At 42.2% G+C, this 22,909-nt stretch overlaps 1 protein-coding gene across 1 annotated transcript in view; it reads left to right on the top strand.

Moving 5' to 3' along the window:
• Positions 1–22,128: 22,128 nt before the first annotated feature.
• Positions 22,129–22,909, top strand: part of LOC137430757 (sodium/iodide cotransporter-like) — a 127,601-nt gene continuing 126,820 nt past the window's right edge. Inside the window, exon 1 of the mRNA XM_078781825.1 lies at positions 22,129–22,467. Coding sequence (XP_078637951.1) covers positions 22,138–22,467 — 330 coding nt within the window. The 5' untranslated portion in view covers positions 22,129–22,137. The remainder of the gene's footprint in view (positions 22,468–22,909) is intronic.

Raw genomic sequence — 22,909 nt, forward strand, 5'->3', positions numbered from 1 at the left:
CGTTGCCGGGTGGGGGAAGGGAGACCCGTACATTCCCAACCCATACATTCGCCCTCTCGACTCAAGCTCACAGACAAAGGCCTCGCACAAATTACACCGTGAAGGCCCAATGGTCATGTCTATGCCACAAAATCACGGGCGCACTGAATTGAAAAATATATAGAACGCTCATACTCCGTGAAAAAAGTGAAGCCACCGTGTCGCCATCTTGGTCAGCACGACTCGACCAACTCGCTTCACGGATCTCGTTTTGTGCGGCAATAAACTGCTCTAATCGGTTACGGAAGGGTTGTGGAAAGACGTTTCACAGCTGTTTCAGACATTTAATTCATTGCACAAAATCGATACAAAACACGATCGCATAAAAGGTGAAAAAACGTGTGACGTGTGACGGGATGGAACATCACGTGATCGCTCTGAGCGAATCAGTCTGGCGGCGGAAATGGCACATCACGTGATCGCTCTGAGCGAATCAGCGAGCTGCTCTGGAACCGGCTGAGATTAGCGGGTACTTCGCTGAAATGCGCTGAGGTAAATATGAATAAAAAATATGGATCGTCAAATATTTTGAGTTCGGCCATGTTCGTCCCAGGCTCAATGGCCATGTCTATGTCAAATATCAAGCACGTAAGCCTCTCCGTTTAGGAGTCTATCAGTAACATTACACACACACACACACACACACACACACACACACACACACACACACACACTGTGTTTTATATATATAGATACTCGTAATATATGCTGATGCTGTCTTTCTGTCTACCCACCCTACCATGAAACATGGAAACACTCATCGGAAAGGAATAATTATTTGGTAAAAGTTATTTATTAGGTATAAAAAAAATTTATTACCTCTTCAAATTAATTCAAAACCTCTTTTTCAATCAGACCAAAAAATTTTTTTTAACTGGGCAGTGTATAATTAACAGACCGCTGCTTTCATCCCTTTCCGAAAAAAATTTGCTTTGAGGAAATATATAACCTCCCATTTTAAGCTCTTTCAACCAGTGCAAGATTAAAAGACTTCCCTTTTTAATTTTTTTATATTGGGTTTTATTTTTGTGTTGAAGCCCATAGGGCAATGTCATCTGGAATAGCGTTTGTCTGTCCGTCCGGTGTATGTATGTATGTCCCTTCTGCCAGCATTTTGCAGGTTTATTTCCTTTAAAATTCATTTCTCTGCAACTGGTGGTCCGATTGACACAAAATTTTCACCATAGGAGTGCCTCTTCCTGTAGATTGCTTTATGTAATTTTGACATCATAGGTCACGTGTTTGAAAATATCTGCCAATATCTGCAAATATCTTCAACCATCTTGAAAAAAAAAAAACGAAAATATCTGCACCTCAATGTCTCCGAAACCGTTCCATGGAAAAAAAATTGAATGGTGACTCATTGTAAAGTACTCCCCATGAGGAATAACACATGTTAATGTCATACATGCCTTCATTATGACGTCATAAATCGACAAGTAGAACGCTTGATCCGATCAGTAGGAAATTTATTTAGCGTGAGGTAGGGAAAAATTGGTCAGAAAAGAAATTTGATGATGTCATCGTTGACGCGGTTTGGCAGCCATATTTTAAAGGCGTAGCCCATAGGGCAATGCCATCTGGAACAGTGTTTCTCTGTCCGTCCAGTGTATGTAGGAATGTCCATCACAAACATCCATCAGAGCTGAGGATCTGGTCACATGACAGGGGGACAGCAGATCCAAGCTCGGCTTTGCCATTGTTAGACTATCAGTCTTGTTACCACAGGCTTCTGCTAGTGAGCGAGTCCATACTCCATAGTATAATAGTGTTCAAATTTGTTTGTCTATATACAGTATATACTTCAAACACTAAAAAATTGCTGAACCAAATCCAATCAATTTTTGCATGTTGCTGAGGGGTACCTATCATAAATATGGTTTCTGTCTGGGTAGCATATCTGGGGAAGGGGGTCAGGGTGGGGGAAAGACCTCAATTCTCTCCCCCCCCCCCCCCCCCCCCCTTCTCATGCCTCCTCCCCCCAAGCCCTCTCCCTTCCACACATCTCCCTGCTCTCAAATGTTGTGTTTGTGTGCTTCCCCTTCTCTCCCCATCTTGTTTTCCGCTCCCTCTTTTTGTGTGTTTTGTTTGTCTGGTTGATTTGTTTGTGAAGTAAATGTTAGCTCTTTCACGAGCCTCGATTCAGTATACAAAAAAAAAAAAAATGTAAATGTGTATCGTATAGCACCACCCGGTGGTAGCCTGTATTACAAATCATCTTATAAAAATAAGGTTTAAACATCTTCACAATATACATCATTAGGGTGATGTTGAAATCTTAGTGAGAAAAATTCAAAATTTTCATAATGCTTCATTTCACTCATTTTAAGCAGAGATATAAACCAAGGCATCCAACACTGAGCTTCTCAGCGAAATGAAAGTGATTTTTGCTCACTCCATATATCATCAGCAAGGACCGTCGTTGAAGGTGATATCAGCTGACTTCCAAGCAGATGGAAGATGACCTCAGGCAAATGATAAGGTGAAATAGAGCAAAATGTCTGTAAAGTACAACATGTTGTCTTTTCATTAAAACCATCAGCAAAAGGACAGGTAAAAATGCTGAGTGATATTTCATATAAACAGGTTACATATACTCCAAAAAGGAGTGAAGAACTTTCCATATCACATCTTTCCCTCGGATTTCGGTGAAGGAAATGTAAAGCTCGAAACTCACCTGTAGGTATCAGGGAAGGAAATTAATGTCACACCCTGAGATGTATTCCCAAAGTTTGCGGATCTAGAGAGAAGCGAGGAAGCCAGGCGTGGAATTTGCACAAAAAGCGTGACCACTGGCACGAACTCACTATTCCATTATCAAGAAGTGAAGAGTCATCGCCTTCAGCTTCTCTTGCGTGCAGTTCTTAGAAAAATATTTTTGCAGCATATACCAGAAGATGAGCCTTTAATACACAAAGGTTTTGAGGTTATTCTTCGCCATGAGATTTTATGATTGCCGCATTATTTAAGATGGACTTTGGACATATTGCCTTTGTAAAATGTCAAATTTCCTACGGCAAAGCTGCATTCTTATGTACTTTGTTCTAGCATAGTTTCACACATCTGATACAATATCGTGCAGATTGCTATTTCAGTTATATTACTACAATCGAGACCTTGTCATTTAAGTCTCTTGTCACGACATACATATTACGAATATGAATTATGATGGAAAATTTTGAACCCTACCCCGCACCGCCAAATGTTCCTTATGTGCCCATTGCCTTCTCTTAATTTCCATCTCATCCAACCTCCTTCCCATTCTCCCACCACTCCACATACACTTCCTTCTCTTTCTTTTGTCAATTATAATTTTCTTCAGTTATTCCCCATCCCCACTAGAATTGCTGTTTATATGAATAATGGCCCCAAGATCGGTAATTATTTATTTTGTTTAAAAAAAGTGAAACTAATAATTTCATACTTCTGCCAAGGGAGGTAAAAAACAACAACAACAATAACAACAATATAACACACACACACTGAATGAATGAATGAATGAATGAATATGAATGATCGTTTTAAGCCCATTTCCCCACTGCAGCAGGGGTTAGCCTTGCAGGCCCCATGACAATCATGGTTCCCTGTTTGAGGCAATGTTTTTATGGCCGGATGCTTCCTGACGCCAACCCTTGGTCGCCTCTTACGATGCACAGGGATGCAGTGTACCTATTCTAAATCGGGGTACACACCATGATCATTCACCCCAGCAAGCTGGTGACTCAATTTGCCGACCTCGGAAGGTATGACAGGCTGAATCAACCCCCCTGGCGTTAATTCAGTGATCAATCAGGATTCGAACCCAGGATCTTAGGTATCCCAAGCCAGCACCCTAACCGCTAAGCCAACACCAGGCTACACACACACACACACACTAACTGACCAAAAGTGTGTGGACACCCGAACACCAAACATCTTATTTTTAAAATGTGTGTGGTCACCCCCCCCCCCCCCTCAACCCCCCCAACCCGCCCCCAATTGCTGCTATAACAGCCTCCACTCTTCTGGGAAGGCTTTCTACAAGATGTTGGAACATTGCTGTGGGGATTTGCTTCCATTCAGCCACAAGAGCATTAGTGAGGTCGGACACTGATGTTGGGTGATTAGGCCTGGCTTGCAGTCGGCGTTCCGATTCATCCCAAAGGTGTTCGATGAGGTTGAGGTCAGGGCTCTGTGCAGGCCAGTCATGTTCTTCCACACCGATCTCGACAAATCATTTCTGTATGGACCTCACTTTGTGCACGGGGGCATTGTCATGCTGAAACAGGAAAGGGCCTTCCCCAAACTGTTGCCACAAAGATGGAAGCGCACAATTGTCTAGAATGTCACAGTATGCTGTAGAATTAAGATTTCCCTTTACTGGAACTAAGGGGTTCAGCCTAACCCTAACAGCTCCAGATCATTATTCCTCCCACACCAAACTTTACAGTTGGCACTATGCATTCGGGCAGGTCGCGTTCTCCTGGCATCCGCCAAAAGCAGCTTCGTCCGTTCGACTGCCAGATGGTGAAGCGTGATTCACTGCTCCAGAGTCCAATGGTGGCGAGCTATACACCACACCAGCTGATACTTGGCATTGCGCATGGTGATGTTAGGCTTGTGTGCGGCTGCTCGGCCATGGAAACCCATTTCATGAAGTTCGCGACGAACAGTTCTTGTGCTGACGTTGCTTCCAGAGGCAGTTTGGAACTCGGTATTGAGTGTTGCAACCGAGGACAGATGATTTTTACACGCTTCAGCACTCGGCAGTCCCGTCTGTGAGATTGTGTGGCCCACCACTTCGCAGTGAAGCTGATGTTGCTCCTTGACGTTTCCACTTCACAATAACAGCACTTACAGTTGACCGGGGCAGCTCCAGCAGGGCAGAAATTTGACGAACTGACTTGTTGCAAAGGTGGCATCCTATGACTGTGCTATGTTGAAAGTCACGGAGGTCTTCAGTATAGCCCATTCTACTGGACTACTGACAATGTTTGCCTATGGAGATTGCATGGCTGTGTGCTTGATTATATATACCTGTCAGCAATGGGTGTGGCTGAAATAGCCGAATCCACTAATTAGAAGGGGTGTCCGCATACTTTTGGTCATAGAGTGTGTGTGTGTGTATATATATATATATATATATATATATATATATATATATATATATATATATATACACACATACATACATATATACATACATACATACATACAGTGCCCTCCATAAATATTGGAGCAGTGAATTCGAATTTGTTGTTATTGATATTTACCCCTGAAATTTGGATTTCCGATCAATATATGAATACAAGGCAAAAGTACAGAAGGTCAGCTTTTACTTCTTGGTATTTCTATACATGCTGTATATGTTTTACCATTGTGGAACAATAGCACTTTTTATATTCATTAACCTTATTATAGGTATGCATAAGTATTGCAACAAATGACTGACAGGTGTTTCTTGTTTATCAGGTTTTTCTTGTTACATTGATTGTTCACACATAAAAGAGCCATTCATGTCTAGTCTTGGTTTTAGCCTTTGCTTTTGCCTTGGGAGTCTGCCTTTGGAGTCAGTCAGCATAAACTAACAAGAAGACCAGAAAACTGTCTGTGAAAGAAAAACATGCAATCTGGAAGCTGAAACAACAGAATAATTCAATTCGAACCACAGCACAATCATTGGGCATGGAAAATAGATTTGGAATATCTTGAAAAAGAAAGAAGCCACGAGTGTACTTATTAAAGACAACGGCCATGTTAGGCCAGGAAAACAACTGCAATTGACGACAGAAAAATCATCAGAGCTGTGAAAAAAAACATAAAACAACTCTCAGTGACATCACCAATAATCTCCAGAGTGCAGGCATGAAAGTATCACAATCTACCGTTTGCAGAAGACTTTGACAGCAGAATTACGAAGGCTACACCGCAAGATGCAAACCTCTCATCAGCACCATAAATAAAAGGCCAGATTAGAATTTTCCATCAAGTACAGAGGTGAGCAGGTATAATTCTGGAACAGAGTTTTATGGACAGATGAGATCAAGAGGAACCTTTAACAAAGTGATGGAAAGGTGAACATTGTGGAGAACTAAAGGAAGCGCATGTAATCCAAAGCATATTATTCCTCTGTTAAGCATGGCGGAGGTAGCGTCATGGCTTGGGCTTGCATGGCCACTTCTGGAACTGGCTCACTCATCTCTATTGATGATGTAAGTAATGATGGCACCAACAGAATGAATTCGGAAGTGTACAGAAACATTTTGGCTGCCTATATTCAAGAAAATGCCTCCAAACTCATTAGTCAGTGTTTCTCTATGCAGCAAGACAACGACCCCAAACACACTGCCAACACAACCATGGACTTTATCAGAGGAAAAGTGGAAGGTTTTAGACTGGTCAAGTCAATCACCTGATTTAAATCCAATGGAGAATGCTTTTCACTTGCTGAAGAGAAGACTAATGTCTGAAACCCCCCAAAACAAAACAACAACTGAAAATGGCTGCAGTAAAGGCTGGACAAAGCATCTCAAAGGAAGACACCAATAGTTTGGTGATGTCATTGGGTTACAGGCTCAATGTAGTTATTGAATGCAAGGGATATGCAACCAAATACTAGCTATTCTACTACTTTAATTTACTTTAAGGAAATCTGTTCCAATTTTAGATGCATATCTAAAATGGGGGGACTGAACATAAAAAGTGCTATTGTTCTACAATGGTAAAACATATATCTTACTAAGATACGCAATTTGGTGTCTGTCTGTCTGTATGATGATTTTTGACCACAATACAGTCAGTCGTTACTTATCCAATCTCGACCAAACTTGACAGGAGGACTAAGGGTCACACAATAAAGGTTGCAGCAAATTCATTTGCCCACTCCCCAAGGGGGTTTTCTCCACCAAGGGGGTTTTCCCTGTCAATGGGGATGCGTGCTGAGGTGTATATCCGCGTAAAGGTAGGTTTATCGTGGCTTTTTTCCAAAGCCTCTTCTCTAGACAAAACCAATTATATCAGCATTAAATTAATGTTATTACAAAACAATCTTTCTACTAATGATATGACCCTCCCCATGGGCTGTTTCCTCCTTGAAAAATGCCGTGTTAACGTTTATAAATTGCTTATCATGCCGTTTTTGTGGGAGCACCACAAAGTAAAAATATTATAAACCACAAAGACATATGATTACCTTTTTAAACAGTCGCTAATGCTGTTTAACACCAAACTGAAATAAATTTGGAGGAATCTGGACATTAGTCAATGCTTATCACATCGACGAACGCACCTGATCATACATCTACTATAGTTTATATACCCCACAAGGGTTAATAACATGACCAGATCTACTGTAGTCTATAGATCTCCCAAGGGTTAATAACACGACCCTTCCTGCCCCTTCCATGAAGTTCTTCCAAGGCGTTTTTCGAGGTGTTTGTTCTAAAGCCGCTGCTCAATACAAAAGTAATAACAACACTTATGATAATTGCATAATATTAATGATATTACGAAACAATATCCCCACTCCTCAAGGGGTTTTGGGACTTGCAATATTATCCCCCTGCCCCCGCCCCCACCCTGCGCCGACACCCTTACAGAAGTACATTTTATTATCGGGAATTTAGAATAGTGAGGCACAGTCTGTTCTTCTTCATGACCTGATTGAACGTAAATAATAGTAATAATAGTTGGCAATAATAAGGATAATAACGACCCCCTGTCGCTCCCATAGTGAGTGGGTGTACTAGTCATCATCATCATACTAAAATATGCCATTTGGTGTCTGTCTGTCTGCCTGATGATTATTTGACCGCGATACATTCTGTCGTTACTTATCCAATCTCAACCAAACTTGACAGGATGACTAAGGGTTACACAATGAAGGTTGTAGCGCATTCATTTGCCCCCCCTCCCCAAAGGGGTTTTCTCTCTCAAGCAGATTTTCCCAGCCATTGCCGCCAATGGGAATGCATGCATCAATGTTAAGTTAACTTTATTGTGGCGTTTTTCCAAAGACGCTTCTAATAACAAAATGAATGATAACAGCATAATCTTAATGTTATATAATCTTAATGTTATTACAAAACAATATGAACTAGCGGTAACCCGTGAAAATCACGGGCATAAATCGTGTTTATGTTCATACAAACTAACTTGCCCTTCCTCTTCCTTTCCGCTTCCTTTCAAAATAATTGTGTCAGTTGGCACCAACATTTATTCTGGCGGATCTCCTGAATATCGCTTTGTATTCAACTGCAGTATTGTCTCTGAAAGTGTGGTTACTGGTAAGTATCCCCTTTACATTTCTGATCGCATTTATATTTGTATTAAAAGGCGTAGCATGCCTCTCGAGTCGCTGCGCGTCCGGCACACATCGGGACGTCTTCTTCTTCTCGGTATCAAGTGCAGCGTCTCACTGTGCGTAAAACAAAATGGCGCGGGTTATTCAAAACTTTTCACTGATTTTCAGCTTTTATTCCACACTTATAGACATTTGGAGACATAGGTATGCTTATATGGAAGGGTTAGTCATAACTACATAGTATCACACATATCCTAGGGCGACCGGAGCAATAGCTGGAGAGAAGTTCTGATTACAAACTTCAGAAATATGCGTTTTAATGATATAGATACTAATAATATCCCACCTCCCCGAGGTGTTTTTCCCTCCTTGAACAAACGTCGGGTCAACGTTTATAAATAGATTATCATGGCGCTTTCATGGGAGCAACGGCCTCCACCAGAAGTTAAAATATTATAAACCACAAACACGTATGATTAGCTTTTTTAACAGTCGCTAATGCTGTTTATAACACTAAACAAAGAAATTTGGAGTAATCCCGACATCCGTGAGGGAAGTTTTACTTACAGAACTGAGTGAAGATCTACTGTACTCTATATACCCCACAAGCATTGGGTTAATAACATGACTTCCTGCCTCTAACATGGCGGCCTTTTGAAACTCACTCCTGCTGTTTAACATGAAACTGAAAGGGAGGAAGCCGGGTTGTTGCTCATTTTCCAAGCCAGCCGTTCCTTAACGGTTTTGAATGGAGTACTTGCTCGAATGCTTAAACCACTTGGCGATCTCTCCACAAGAAACTTGGTAAATGAACACCCCCAATGTTCTTGAGACCCGACCATCTATCGACTGCAATCTATATACACCAAAGAGGAATGATCCTTCCTGCCGTTCCCGTAGTGAGCGGGTGTACTAGTCCATAGAAATACCTAGAAATAAAACATGATCTTCTGTACTCTTTCCTCGTATTCATCTTTTTATCTCAAATCCGAATTTATTGAGTATATGGCAATAATAAATGTGACCGCTGTTCCAATACTTATGGAGGGCTGTGTGTGTGTGTGTATGTGTGTGTGTGTGTGTGTGTGTGTGTGTGTGTGTGTGTGTGTGTGTGTGTGTGTGTGTGTGTGTGTGTGTGTGTGTGTGTGTGTGTGTGTGTATGTATGTATGTATGTATGTATGTATATATATATATATATATATATATATATATATATATATATATATATATATATATATGCTAATTGTAAGGCTCTTAAGTTCTCTAAATCTGTTTCATTTTAAACGTCATTTACTGCTTGAAGAGACTTCACAGCAATATTGCTATTGTAGGAAAGTAAAGGCTGACCTCTGCTGATGAATTTTAGAACTACATTTTAGGGCATGATGACTATAATGTCCAATGCCCTGCCAGAATAAGATGAACACTTCTGATTGTAAACAAACGTTATTTTAACGATCTGTGACGTGAACACAACAAGTGGACTAAATATTTTAGTATCTCGTATCAAGTCCTATGCCGTCATACAGTGTTTGAACTTGTGGAGGCACTGAATCAATTTTGCCAAATGTGGGGTCGATTTTGTTGCAGTTCTTTTGCGTTACTTGGCAGAGGTCTGCTTCAACACAGTTCCCGATCTATGTTCCCGTACACTTTGATAGCGTTAATGTTAGGGGACTGTGGTGTACAGGAGGGCGAGTCTGTGGTGTACAGGAGGACGAGTCTGTGGTGCACAGGAGGGCGAGTCTGTGGTGTGCAGGAGGACGAGTCTGTGATGTACAGGAGGACGCGTCTGTGGTGTGCAGGAGAGCGAGGCTGTGATGTGCAGGAGGGCGAGTCTGTAGTGTACAGGAGGGCGAGTCTGTGGTGTACAGGAGGGCGAGTCTGTGATGTACAGGAGGGCGAGTCTGTGATGTGCAGGAGGGCGAGTCTGTAGTGTACAGGAGGGCGTCTGTGATGTACAGGAGGGCGAGTCTGTAGTGTACAGGAGGGCGAGTCTGTGGTGTACAGGAGGGCGAGTCTGTGATGTACAGGAGGGCGAGTCTGTAGTGTACAGGAGGGCGAGTCTGTGATGTACAGGAGGGCGAGTCTGTGGTGTACAGGAGGGAGGAAGCTGCAATAGGACGGAGTGGGAGGAGGACGGGACTACAACAGCTGTTGAAGGACAAAATAGAGGGAGACTTCGACAGACAATGTGTGTGGGGAGGAAAGGGGGGTAGGAAAGCTCGCATGGGTGGCTCGGACGGATACCAAAGAAAACTCTCAGGAAGGTAAAACTGGAAATTTGGAAGGAGGGTTTGAGGGTGGGATGAGGGGGTAACAATGATAGAAATGATCATGATTCTGGATTGGGGATGATCTGAAATGGTGGTGAACAACTGTCTTTAACACCTGTAGGGAAGAGTGAGATTGAAGAGAAGGTGTGAAAGTTGTGAAGTTGATTCCACAGGTGTGAAAAAAGAGGAACGAATGAGTGAAGGTGAGCAGTGATTCTGGATTTTTGGAGTTTCACCAGAAAGGGGTTGAAGGTGGATCACGTCTGGGGTGGGTGGGGCAGTCCTGACATGGATACCAACATCTGGGAACATACATCTGGACCAGCATTGTGTAAAAGCTGATCTCTACCGAGTGTAACAACAAAGCTGCAAAAACTCCACATTTGGCAAAGTATGGATCAGGATTTCATTCAGAATTTAATGTGTTCGTATCACAGATTGTTAACATAATGTTTGTTTACAATTAAGGGCGTTCATTTTATTCTGGCAAGTGGTGTATGGTTTTCGTTTCAAAAACACATCGTTACAATAACCTTGATTGAAATTTTAATGCACCCAAGTACATAACTGTGATTGAAGGAAAATTTATTGAAACGTTATTAATGTACTTTTTCAAGGGTCATCAGGAAAGTTCATTCACCTCGCTTGTAAATTTTTAAATAAATATTCGCAAAATGAGATCGCATCGACACCATCTCATTATTTACTAATACATCTGGTAAATACCGGGTTTCTCAAACTTTTTTTCTTTTGTTTCAGGAATTAAAATAAGGACATGGCCACAGCAGAAAACTTCAGCAAAGAAATCCGAACTCTTGATAAATCTGTGCTGATGCAGAATAAACAAGAAGAGCACTGGATAGAGCGTATACTTCTGCCATACTGAACAGTTTACGTTTTGTATCCACTGATGGGTCGGATCTGGACCTGGTCCTGAAGCAAAATCGAATCAGCTTGTTCTTGTGACTTACTCAACTCATCCACCAAGTTTTGTCAGAAGTCGTCTATAACTTTTTGAAATATCATGCTACTTATTGTTTTTGGTCCCATCTCTCAATGGTAAAGAATCACTTTAAAAAAATTATAGTATCAGGAGGTTCTTCACCAAAATCGAATCAATTCGTCCTTGAAACACACCCAACCTGTCCACCACGTTTCGGCCGAACACGTCCATCACTTTTTGAGATACCTGCTCACAGACAGACCGACAGACATACAGGGGTGAAAACATCAACTCTATCCACCTTCAGCGGTGGATGTAAAAATAAAATACACATGAAATCCACCAAGAAAGCTTTGAAATATAAGTACATAATTCCAACAACCATTGGGGAAGATGTTTTGCATCGGCTTAAGAGATTAACACAGACACAAGCACTGCGTGAAGGGCACTTCAGAAGGAAGGTTTCTCTGCTGGGATCAGAAAGTTCTTTGATTGATGAACAAAGTGTATTGAAGAGGATGCACATGATGACTAATTATTGGAAGCTTGTGAGTAAGGTAGATTACAGAGAAGTGGTCGACAATGTACATTGAGGAAACGCCAGATGCTTTCGCGAGTTGGGCAAAAGATTGACAGATGCAGTTTAACATTAGGAAATGAGACGTGCCCAGGATGGGTAAACATTATTAAAACAAGTACAGATACATTCAGGTACACTGCCCCCATGCCAAATAAATAAATAACATCCTCTAGTGCGGCATTGCTAGGGCTCCGAAAGCAATACCGCTGTGCAGTGCACAGAGACGGTATTGGGAGGGAGAGGCATACAATAATTGATTGATTAATTGTGAAATTAAAATACATATACAACAACAACAACATGCATTTTAAGACCATTTTCCCTGCTAGAGCGGGGGTTAGCCTTGCGGTCCCCATGACAATCTTCTCCATCTTGCCATATTTTCTGCATCTCTCCTTGTTAACCCCCTTGCCCGCATTTCTTCTTCCACCATCTTTGGCCAAGTCTTTCTCGGTCTTCCCCATCCTCTACTTCCTTCTACATTCATTTCCATCACTCTTCTCAACCAGTCACTTTCATCCTTCCTCAACACATGACCAAACCATCTCAACCTGTTCCTCTTCACAGCATCAATCACAGGCTCTATTCCCATCATTTTTCACAATTCATCATTTGTCTTCCCCTCTCTCAACGATACTCCGCACATCCATCGAACCATTCGCATTTCCACCCTTTCCAACCTTCGTTGCTGCTCTACGTTCATTACCCATGTCTCGCTCCCATAAATCATAACACTTCTCACACATGCAGCATACACCTTTCCCTTCAGCTTCAACGACACCCCCCTCCTCATCAGCATGCCACTCAGTTCCCGAAACTTCTTCCATGCACATCTCACTCTAGCAACCGTTGCCGAGTCTGATCCACCTTCTCCATTCAGCATGTCTCTGAGGTAGCAAAATGTTTTCACACATTCCAGCTTCACGCCGTCTCCAAGATCCAACTCAACATTTCCTCCATCTGCAGCTCCCTCTGTGCACACCTTACATTTGAATGTAGCTGCCACACTGGTTAATGACCCTCTCAGACCACTACATTTTTGATGAACCCACTCAGCGCACATTGTACATTGAATGGAGTTCACTCCGACACCCTTCCTGCACACAGCACAGGGCCACTTCCCAGTTCTTTCCACCTCACCACATGCTTTACGACTTGCCATCACCTTCGTCTTTCCGATATTCACCTTCCGACCTTTTGTCTCCATACATTCCTTTCACTTGTTCATCTTTTCCTTCAGTCCATCCATACTTTCCGCAATCAACACCAGATCATCTGCATACAACAACTCCCACGGTAAATCCTCCTTTACGTTCTGAGCCAGCACCTCCATCACAGCTACAAATAGTAGTGGACTTAGTACCGACCCCTGATGCACTCCCACCTTCACCTCAAACTCACCACTGTTCCCGTCCTTCATCCTTACAGCTGTGCGCGCTCTTTTGTACATTGCCATCACTACTCTGATCAATCATTCCTCCACTCCTAACTTCCTCATTGCCCATGTCAATACTTTGTGTGGAACCCTATCGAATGCTTTCTCCAGATCAACAAACCCAAGAAACAACTTCTTCCTCTTCTCCATGTACTTCTCCTGCAACTGCCTCACAATAAAGAGCGCGTCTGTTGTTCCTCTTCCTGGCATAAATCCAAACTGAATTTTGTCGATCTTCACTTTCTTCCTTATCCTCCTCTCCAACACCCTTTCCAATACCTTCATTCCATGCTCCATTAACTTTATCGCTCGGTACGAGCCACACTCTAGAGGGTCACCTTTCCCCTTGTATAGAGGGACGAGGGTACTCAGTTCCCAACTCACTGGAATGCGGCCCTCTTTCACCACCAGATTACAGATCTCTGTCATTCTCTTCACACCCCAACTTCCTGCTGCCTTCAACATATCTCCCACAACTCCCGTCGGCCCTCCCGCTTTTCTACTCTTCATTGCTTTTATCGCTTCCTCAACTTCCTTCTCAGTTGTCTTCTCTGCCGGTCCGAAAACTGGGTTACTCTCTATGTTGCCATCCCATTCATTCTCTGTATTCAACAGCATTTCCATATATCTTTTCCATCTTCCTTTAATTCCATCTTGGTCCACAATGATTTGTCCCACTTCATCCTTCAAGCAACTCACCCCCATCACATCAGACCTCTCTTTCGCTATCTGCTTTGCAATCCTGAATACTGCTCTCTGACCCTCTTCCGAATCCAAGCTTTCTCCGAACATTTTCCTACGTGCCTCCTGCGCCTTTGCTACCTCTTTCTTTGCAGCCTTCTTGGCTGCCTTATAACTTTCATGCTCTGCTGTTTCTGCTCCCGTACCCTTCGCCTTCTGCCACTCCTTGAACTTCTTCCTCTTCTCGTCAATCTTCTTTCCAACTTCATCATCCCACCACCATGTTTCCGAGTGCCTCGGTGGTCCTTTTGTCCATCCACATACCTCACCAACGGCTCCCAACAGACTAGCTTTCATTGACATCCAACCACTTTCAAGCTCAACCACATCATCCTCTACCCTACTCAGCCTCTCTTTTAATGCCTCCCTTACTGTCACCTCTTTCAACCTCCACATCTTCATTCTCGTTTGGTACTTCACCCGCCGAGCTCTCTTCGCACCTTTCACCCTTATGTCGCAGACAACCAAGTGGTGCTGTGAAACAGCCTCCTCCCCCGGGATCACCTTTGTGTCCCGGAGGTGCCCCCTATCTCGCCCATGCACCATCAGGTAGTCAACGGTTGTCGTCGACCCACCTGACGTGTATGTAACAAGCTTATTATCCTCTTTCTGGAACTGAGTATTACAAATCAACAAATCAGCTCCATCAGCAAACTCCAAAATCCTTTCACCTTCTCCATTTCTCACACCATATCCGTAACCCCCATGAACTCCCTCAAAACCATCCGTACTAGGCTGGGCCAAATCGGAGGTGATTTTCCTAATTCAATGTAATTTACCTAAAAGTTGTGAGTGAGTATGAGGAACAAAATCATGAAAAAAAAATTCAAAAATATTGACGTTTTACGGTCAGACAGCCCGTTACCATAGCAACAGTTACAGACGACTCAAAAAATGCCTAAATTGACGATTTCTCAAGCTGTGTTTGACCCCCAGAGTTGATTCTGGTACCAAAAGATGCAGAATTGAAAGCCAAGGATGACTGGATAGCTTAACAATGTCTGTGACACAATTCAATACCACTTTTATCCAAAAAACTGATTTTTGTCTGAAATTTCAAGCATATTTATGGAAAAAAATTGAAAATTTTGCTTTTTAATCATAGGATAACCATTAATCAAATTAAATTTACTTTAAATTGTCTTTTACAACCTTGTATTGTCCAGTTTTTATAACTGTTATAACGTTGTTTAAATTTGGCCATCTTAATTTCAATAAAAAAAGGTTAACAAAAGCAGCATTAATTTTAATGCCTGCTTTCGGTTGTTACTGTAACCATTCATCAGGCAAGTATGCTGTTTTTGTTTACTTTTCTCATTCAAACATTATATTAATCATTGTTTTTTTTATTGCAGTGCATCACATAGGCAATTAGGCATGGATACAAAAGCCAAGACCGTGTTGTGGCTCTTCGAAAAGTGTCCCCCCATCTTCAATCTACCAGGAAACTAGGGATTCACTGGCTCATTCTTGCTCAATAGTGTATGGCCCCACCACAGGACCTAATGAACAGCTGTTCAAGCGACTGCTCAACACTTGGAGTGAATTGGACCAGGGCAACTACACATTGGTCGAGGTGTCTGCTCAACAGAGAGAGCTGGCTGGCCATGTACATGCCACCATCACCTTCCTTCAGACGTGGATGGAGAATAGCACAAAGGAGACTCTTCGACACGACTACCTGGAGCTGGCACACCTCACACTGCTGTTTCTTGGAGGGACTGTCCCTGATGGTATGAGGACCATCACTATCAAAGCTCCTGGGGCATTCCACCACGCCCGTTGGATGAGCAAGACTTTATACACTATAAAGGTGGCACTCTTCCGTCGGCAGCTGGGAGATATCTACACACCCGAAGAGCTGGAAGACATAACCAGTCTCGCTGCATTCATGTCAGTCTTCTACACTAAAGCGTGGTTGACATGTACCAGTGCTGCAGCTGCACCATCTAACGACCTGTACCTGATGAAGAACCTCCTCAAGGCTGAGGCCAGTATCGCAAGGAATCCAACAAAGTGGCCTGCCAAATTTCTGTCCTTTGTGACTGCGGCCTGAGAGAAGCTACAAAACCATTTGTGGTACCTCTCAGAGAGATTGGTCTCTTTGGCACTCTTCTCGGACAGAACGTCATCTGACAAGCAGACTATGAGAAGGGCTATGCTCAGGTACCATGGGACTGCACATAACATGATACAGGAGATGCCAGCCTCACAGCAATTGGGGAGTAAAGCCCTCAAAGACTTTGTTGGTTACGACTCTTGGAGCATGTTTGAACTCTTGGGTATTGACTCCAGTTTTGTCAAGCTCCCCGTTGCACAGTGGCCCACCTCAGACAGCTATCGTCATGGCAAGGAAGTTGTGGCCAAACTCCCAGTTGTCAATGACGCAGCAGAGCGGACACTTGGACTCGCCACAGATTTGAACACTAACAAGGCCCCCAAATCTGAGGCGCAGCTCCAGGCTCTATACAGGGTTGTGAAGGGCGTCAGGAAGAAGCTGCATGGACTGGCAACATCCACAGGTTGTGACTAAGAAGTCATTGGCCTCCATTGATTACAATTGGGACTAGGTTTTTTATTTTGTTATCAATGTTCAATGTCAGACCTTAAATTTGAGACAAAAAAGCTTAATCAATGACAAAAGTTAATTTAAAGTACATTTAATTTGACTATAGCTCTGATTAATGATTATCCTATGATTAAAAAGCAAAATTTTCATTTTTTTTTTCAAACAAATGCCTTAAATTTGAGATAAAAATGAGTTTTTGGGGTAAAAGTTGTATTGAATTGTGTCACAGACATTGTTAAGCTATCCAATCATCCTTGGCTTTCAATTCTGAATCTTTTGGTACCAGAATCAACTCTGGGGGTCACACACAGCCTGAGAAATCATCGATTTAAAGAATTTTTTGAGTCGTCTGTAACGGTTGCTATGGTAACGGGCTGTTTTACCGTAAGACGTCAATATTTTTGAAAAAAAATTTCATGGTTTTGTTTCTGTTACCCAGCCACAACTTTTAGGTAAATTACAACCTTGTAGTATGAAAAATTGAAAATCACCCCTGATTTGGCCCAGCCTAATCCATACTCCTTCCCACATGTCCATTTAGGTCTCCTCCTACCACAACAACTTCCTCATCTTTCACGTTTTCCATCAGCTTCTCTATCGCACACCAGAACTTGTCCTTCTCTTCATCGCTCCGACCAACCTGCGGAGCATATCCCGAGATGACGTTCACCAAGAGCTTTCCAATCATCATTTTCACCATCATCAACCTATCACTCACTCTCGTCACACCCACCACACTGTCTACAAACTCCTCAGAAAACAGGACACCAACACCATTCACGCCCTCCAGGCACCCTTGCCACACAAACTTGTATTTCTGTCCCTGCCTACCCTTCACCATTCTCACACCACTTCCCTTCCATATTCCAAAATACATATGCAATAATCGTAAAATAATTAATTCCTTAATCAATTGGCTAATAGCATACCTAAACCACCAGTATTTCATCCGAATCTGTAACTTTTTGGAAATTAATTAAATAACGAATTAGTCAAAAATTAAATAATTGATCGATTAATTGACGAATCAATAAATAATTAATCGATTAATTGATTAATCAATAAATCCAAAATATCCTTTATAGCCACATCACTTGGTCGCTATCGTGTCCAAATATTAGTTTCCTAGCTCAAAAGGTGCTTGAAATATTGCCCAGATGAGAAAGAAAATAAATAAGTGATTAACAATGAATATTGTTACGGTTTTGAGTGTAAATATAACATCATTAAAGGTTAACGGTTTGCCCCCTAGTTAGTCCACAAGCTACACGTAGGCCCCTTAGAATATTAGTTATATCATAGTATGTGTGAGGATAAGGCCATTTCCACTAGTGCTACCTGCGTTGTGTAAAGAAATAAGAAGCTTACATCCCGTTCATTTTGCCTCCACCCTCCAAATCTACCTCGTTGGGCAGCATCCATCCCGCGCCGCGATTCGGCTAATCCACCTCGTTTGCCAGCAGCGTTCGCTGCCCTTGGTTTTGCTCGAAACCAGTCAAATGCCACGAGGTAGGCCTGGAAAGAGGGAGGAGCGTGAGGACGAGGTGTGGCCGCATCAAGCAGCACATCAGAAGGCGGTGACGGTAAGAGCCACTAACCAATCAGGGCTCAGGTGACATGGCGTGATAGGGCATGGTAAGGGCGTGCCTGTATAAGTGCGCGCACAAAGCCCTTGAAAGGACTGCCAGGAGAACTTCGTTGAAAGAGAACTTGCAGAGGATACGCACACTGTAAGAGGACTTGCCCGATTTGCACTCTTTGAGAGGACTTCTGCGGGAGAGGCGCTTTGCCATTGAACTGTATTTGGAGCGCATATAGCGCCGGTTCTTCTATTACGTACGCGGCCGTGACCGCAAGTATAACCGCCAAGCCCGGTTCATCTATTACGTACGTGACCGTGGTCGCAAGTAACCACCCAGCCAGCCTTACCTTTCGCCCCGCATTTAACCCCGTAATTGTCCGATCCACGCCAACGACCCGCGGGGAGCTTCTGCCGCCTTGACCATCTTCTTCGCGGTGCAAGTCGAGGACCGGAGCGAACTACCTGGACGCCCTCATCCCTGGACCATCAACCTGACCATTTACTTCCCCATGTGAGTGTGTCTGAGTGTGAAACGGGCCCGTGTCCTGGGATAAGTATAAGACTGTATAAGCTGCACTGTATGTTCTTCCTCTCCTTCCTGTACAAATTGTAAATAAATCTGTTATTCCTTGTTTCTTTCCTAATTCGACCGTATCAGTGATTTCCTCCATTGGGTAAGCGTGACACGAAAAGAACCGCTCGGATCGGGTTTAGTCCTTGTTAACGGCCCGGTCACAGTTCGCTATCGCTCGGCGTTTCCACCTATAACCGTGATTCGGGCGGGGTTTATTTCGTTGCTTCCTGGGCGGCGTTGGTACTTAGGTAATAGGAATTCGGCCTACCACCCTATTTAACGCCGTCCGGAAGGAACGTCATAGCCCCGGATCCCGTCAGCTAGTAAAAGACAAGGGGACTAATCCCCCCTTGGTAAGGGGAAAGGCCGACGCTGAGCCGACCAAAAAGCCGACGCACATATTAGTTTCCTAGCTCAAAAGGTGCTTGAAATATTGCCCAGATGAGAAAGAAAATAAATAAGTGATTAACAATGAATATAAATAAATAATAATCGTAAAATAATTAAATTAGTAATAAATTGGCTCATAGCATACCTAAACCACCAATGCTTCATCCGAAGCTGTAACGTTTTGAAAATTAATTAAATGTCATTAATCAAAAAAAATAATTAATTGATCAATCAATAAATAATTAATCGATTAATCAAAAATATCATTTGGAGCCACATCACTTGGTCACTCTCATGTCAAAATATTAGCTTCCTAGCTCAAAAGGTGCCTGAGATATTGCCCAGATGAGAAAGGAAATAAATAAGTACTTAATTAATCGATAATAATTAAATAACTCATCAATTAATTAATTAATCAAAAAAAAGACGGTGTTTGTCAAAGCACTTACTCACTATTATGCAGAAATTTTAGCTTCCTAGCTCAAAGGATGGCTGAGATATCGCCCGGACAAACAAACAAGAAAATGAAAAATCGGTCAGAGACCAAGGACTTGCCGGAATGTACTTTTTTTTATCCGCCATTTTGGATCAAAATGGCGGGAAATCTATACATGTATATACGCTAAGCAATGGAAGGTAACTGAGTAAGTGTATGCATATCTCTTGTCCTTTCAGAGTTATAGTGGTTTGAAATATATGTTCAACTAGCTGAATGCACCCGGCGTTGCCCGGGTTCTTTTAGAATGAATTCAATCTTCTGTACATAGGTCTGGCGCGAGCACAGTATCAGTTAGTGCTCAACGATTCCTTGTTCTTTCTTCTGTCGGACCCTGCGAGAGAGAATTTTGAAAGCATGTGTTGCAATCAGTCAGATATTCCGATTATGTGCATAAGTTTTACTTCAAGAGAATTTTGAAAGAAGTAGAAGATATATTGCGAAATGGGCCCAGCTCGGCCGAGGTGGCCTTGACCGGCCTCGCCACCTAGCCTTTCTCCTTCCCATCCCGACACCTAGCCCGTCCCGACATTTTTTGTTTCAGAGGTTTCCTCCTATCTTTCACCGTTCATGAGATTAGTGCGTGCAGACAAGCAAACAAACAAAAACTTTCTTCTATATATAAACTAGCCGAAAGCACCTGGCGTTGCCCGGGTTCTTTTTGAATGAATTTACTACGATAATTCAGCTTTTACTCGCGGCCATAGAAGATTGACTACTATAATTCAGCTCAGCTTTTAATTGCGAAATGGGCCCAGCACGGCCAAAGCGGCCTCGACCGGCCTCGCCACCTAGCCTACAATCTTTCTGGGGCCCGTCCCGACATTTGTAGTTCTTTTTGAATTAATTTACTACTATAATTCAGCTTTTACTCGTGGCCATAGAAGATTGACTACTATAATTCAGCTCAGCTTTTAATTGCGAAATGGGCGCAGCCCGGCCGAGGTGGCCTCGACCGGCCTCGCCACCTAGCCTATAACCTTCTCGGGGCCGGTCCCGACATTTTTGGTATTAGAGGTTTCCTCCTATCTTTCACCGTTCAGGAGATTAGTGCGTGCAGACAAACAAACACACAAGCAAACAAACAAATATTATTATCGATTTATTAAGTACTTATTTATTTCCTTTCTGTCTGGGCAATATCTCGGGCACCTTTTGAGCTCGGGAGCTGATATTTGGACACGACAGTGACCAAATCATTTGCCTGTAAAGGGTATATTTGAATTACTGAATAATCAATTAATCGATTAATTATTTAATTTTTTGATTAATTATTTATTTAAATGGTTTTCAAAAAGTTATAGTTTCAGATGAAATGGTTGTGGTTTAGGTATGCTATTAGCCAATTGATTAAGAAATTAATTCTTTTACGATTATTATTTATTTCTTTTAATTACACAATTAATCAATCATTTATTCTCTCTATTTTCTTCATGCCTGTCAGGCTACCTACCACCCGATGTACTTTCCTGTCTGTCTGTCTGTCTGTTTGGCTTTGTGAACAGGATATCTCAAAACGTTGTGGACGGATTCGGACGAAGTTTGGTGGAAAGTTTGGGAATTTGACAAGGACGAAATGTTTAGATTTTGGTGAAGATTCGGATCTGGATTTTGAACGGAGAATTTTTTAAGTGATTCGTCACCATTGAGTGATCGGGCAAAACAAGATACATAGGAAGATATTTCAAAAAATTGTTGACCTATTTTGACAAAACTTGGTGGATGAGTTGGTTAGGTGACAAAAACAAGCCGATTAGATTTTGGTTCAGGTCCGAATCCAGATCTGGCAGATCAGTGGATACAAAACGTAAGCTGTTCAGCCTTTTGGAGGTATACGCTCTACCTAGTACCGTTGTAGTTTTATATTCTTCAATAATGAGCATATTGATACATATACATAAGAGTAGGGAAATGTACTGCGTTAGATTGCGGTTTACTAACTTGTACGAGCTGGAACTTTTTTGTTTGCAGGCTTTCAGAATGCTGAGTGATGTTGCAACACAATAGGGTTTAAAGCAAACTTTAAAAACCAATCATAAGAAACACATATTTGGCAAAGCAGGTCTGAACTGGTGAAGCGCAATGCACTTTAAGTTCCATAATGGTGGGCTGGCAACATTAGATGTTGCCACATAAGCACTAGAGCTCTGCAATGCAATCAAAGACGTCGTTGTTGCATTTTCATAAAATCTAAGGGACAACACCTATTGAAGTCAGGACACAGCACACCATGGCTGAAGGAAGCCGAATGAGCCTGTGGGACTATGCAATTTTTGTGTCACTCTTTGTGTCTTCTACAGCCATTGGCCTGTACCATGCTTGCCGCAGAGGAAGAGGAGACCTTTTCTCCAGCGAACGGAATCTTGGACCTGTATCTGTAGGACTCTCGCTTACCTCCACCTTCATGTCTGCTGCCCAGGTGTTGGGCGTCCCTAGTGAGACGTATATGTTTGGTGCTAAGTTCCTGCAGATGTGCCTTGGACAATCGTTCAACGTGATCATTACTGTGTTCATCTTCCTGCCCGTGTTCTACCGCCTGCGTATTAAAACTACCAACAAGGTTAATACTGAAAACCAAAAAGTACAATATTTTTTATTTGTTCCTCTATCTGTAGAATCCTAATAATAAATAATGAATACTGCATTCTATTAAGATGGGGCAAGATTGTCGTAGTTGTACATTTTGTGTCCTGAATGTCTGACCAGAGGACCTTCTGGTTGAAAAATATTCAATGGGGGAATCTTGCCCCATATTATACTCAATTGCTATTATGATCATTTGAAACAATTATCATGGTGAGTATATATATATATATATATATGATACTTGAATTTTGTATCACTATTGAATCTGATAACAAAGTGTGTAGTGATATCAGTGATTAAAGATTTTTCAAATATAATGACATGCAAACTTTAGTAGTTTCAATATTAAAAAAATAAATTAACACCAGTGGGAAAGAAACTTTCTTGATGTTATTTGTTGTTCAGTCCATACCATG

This window comes from Myxine glutinosa, chromosome 7, assembly GCF_964187855.1.
Source record: "Myxine glutinosa chromosome 7, kmMyxGlut1.1, whole genome shotgun sequence".
Lineage (NCBI taxonomy): Eukaryota > Metazoa > Chordata > Myxini > Myxiniformes > Myxinidae > Myxine > Myxine glutinosa.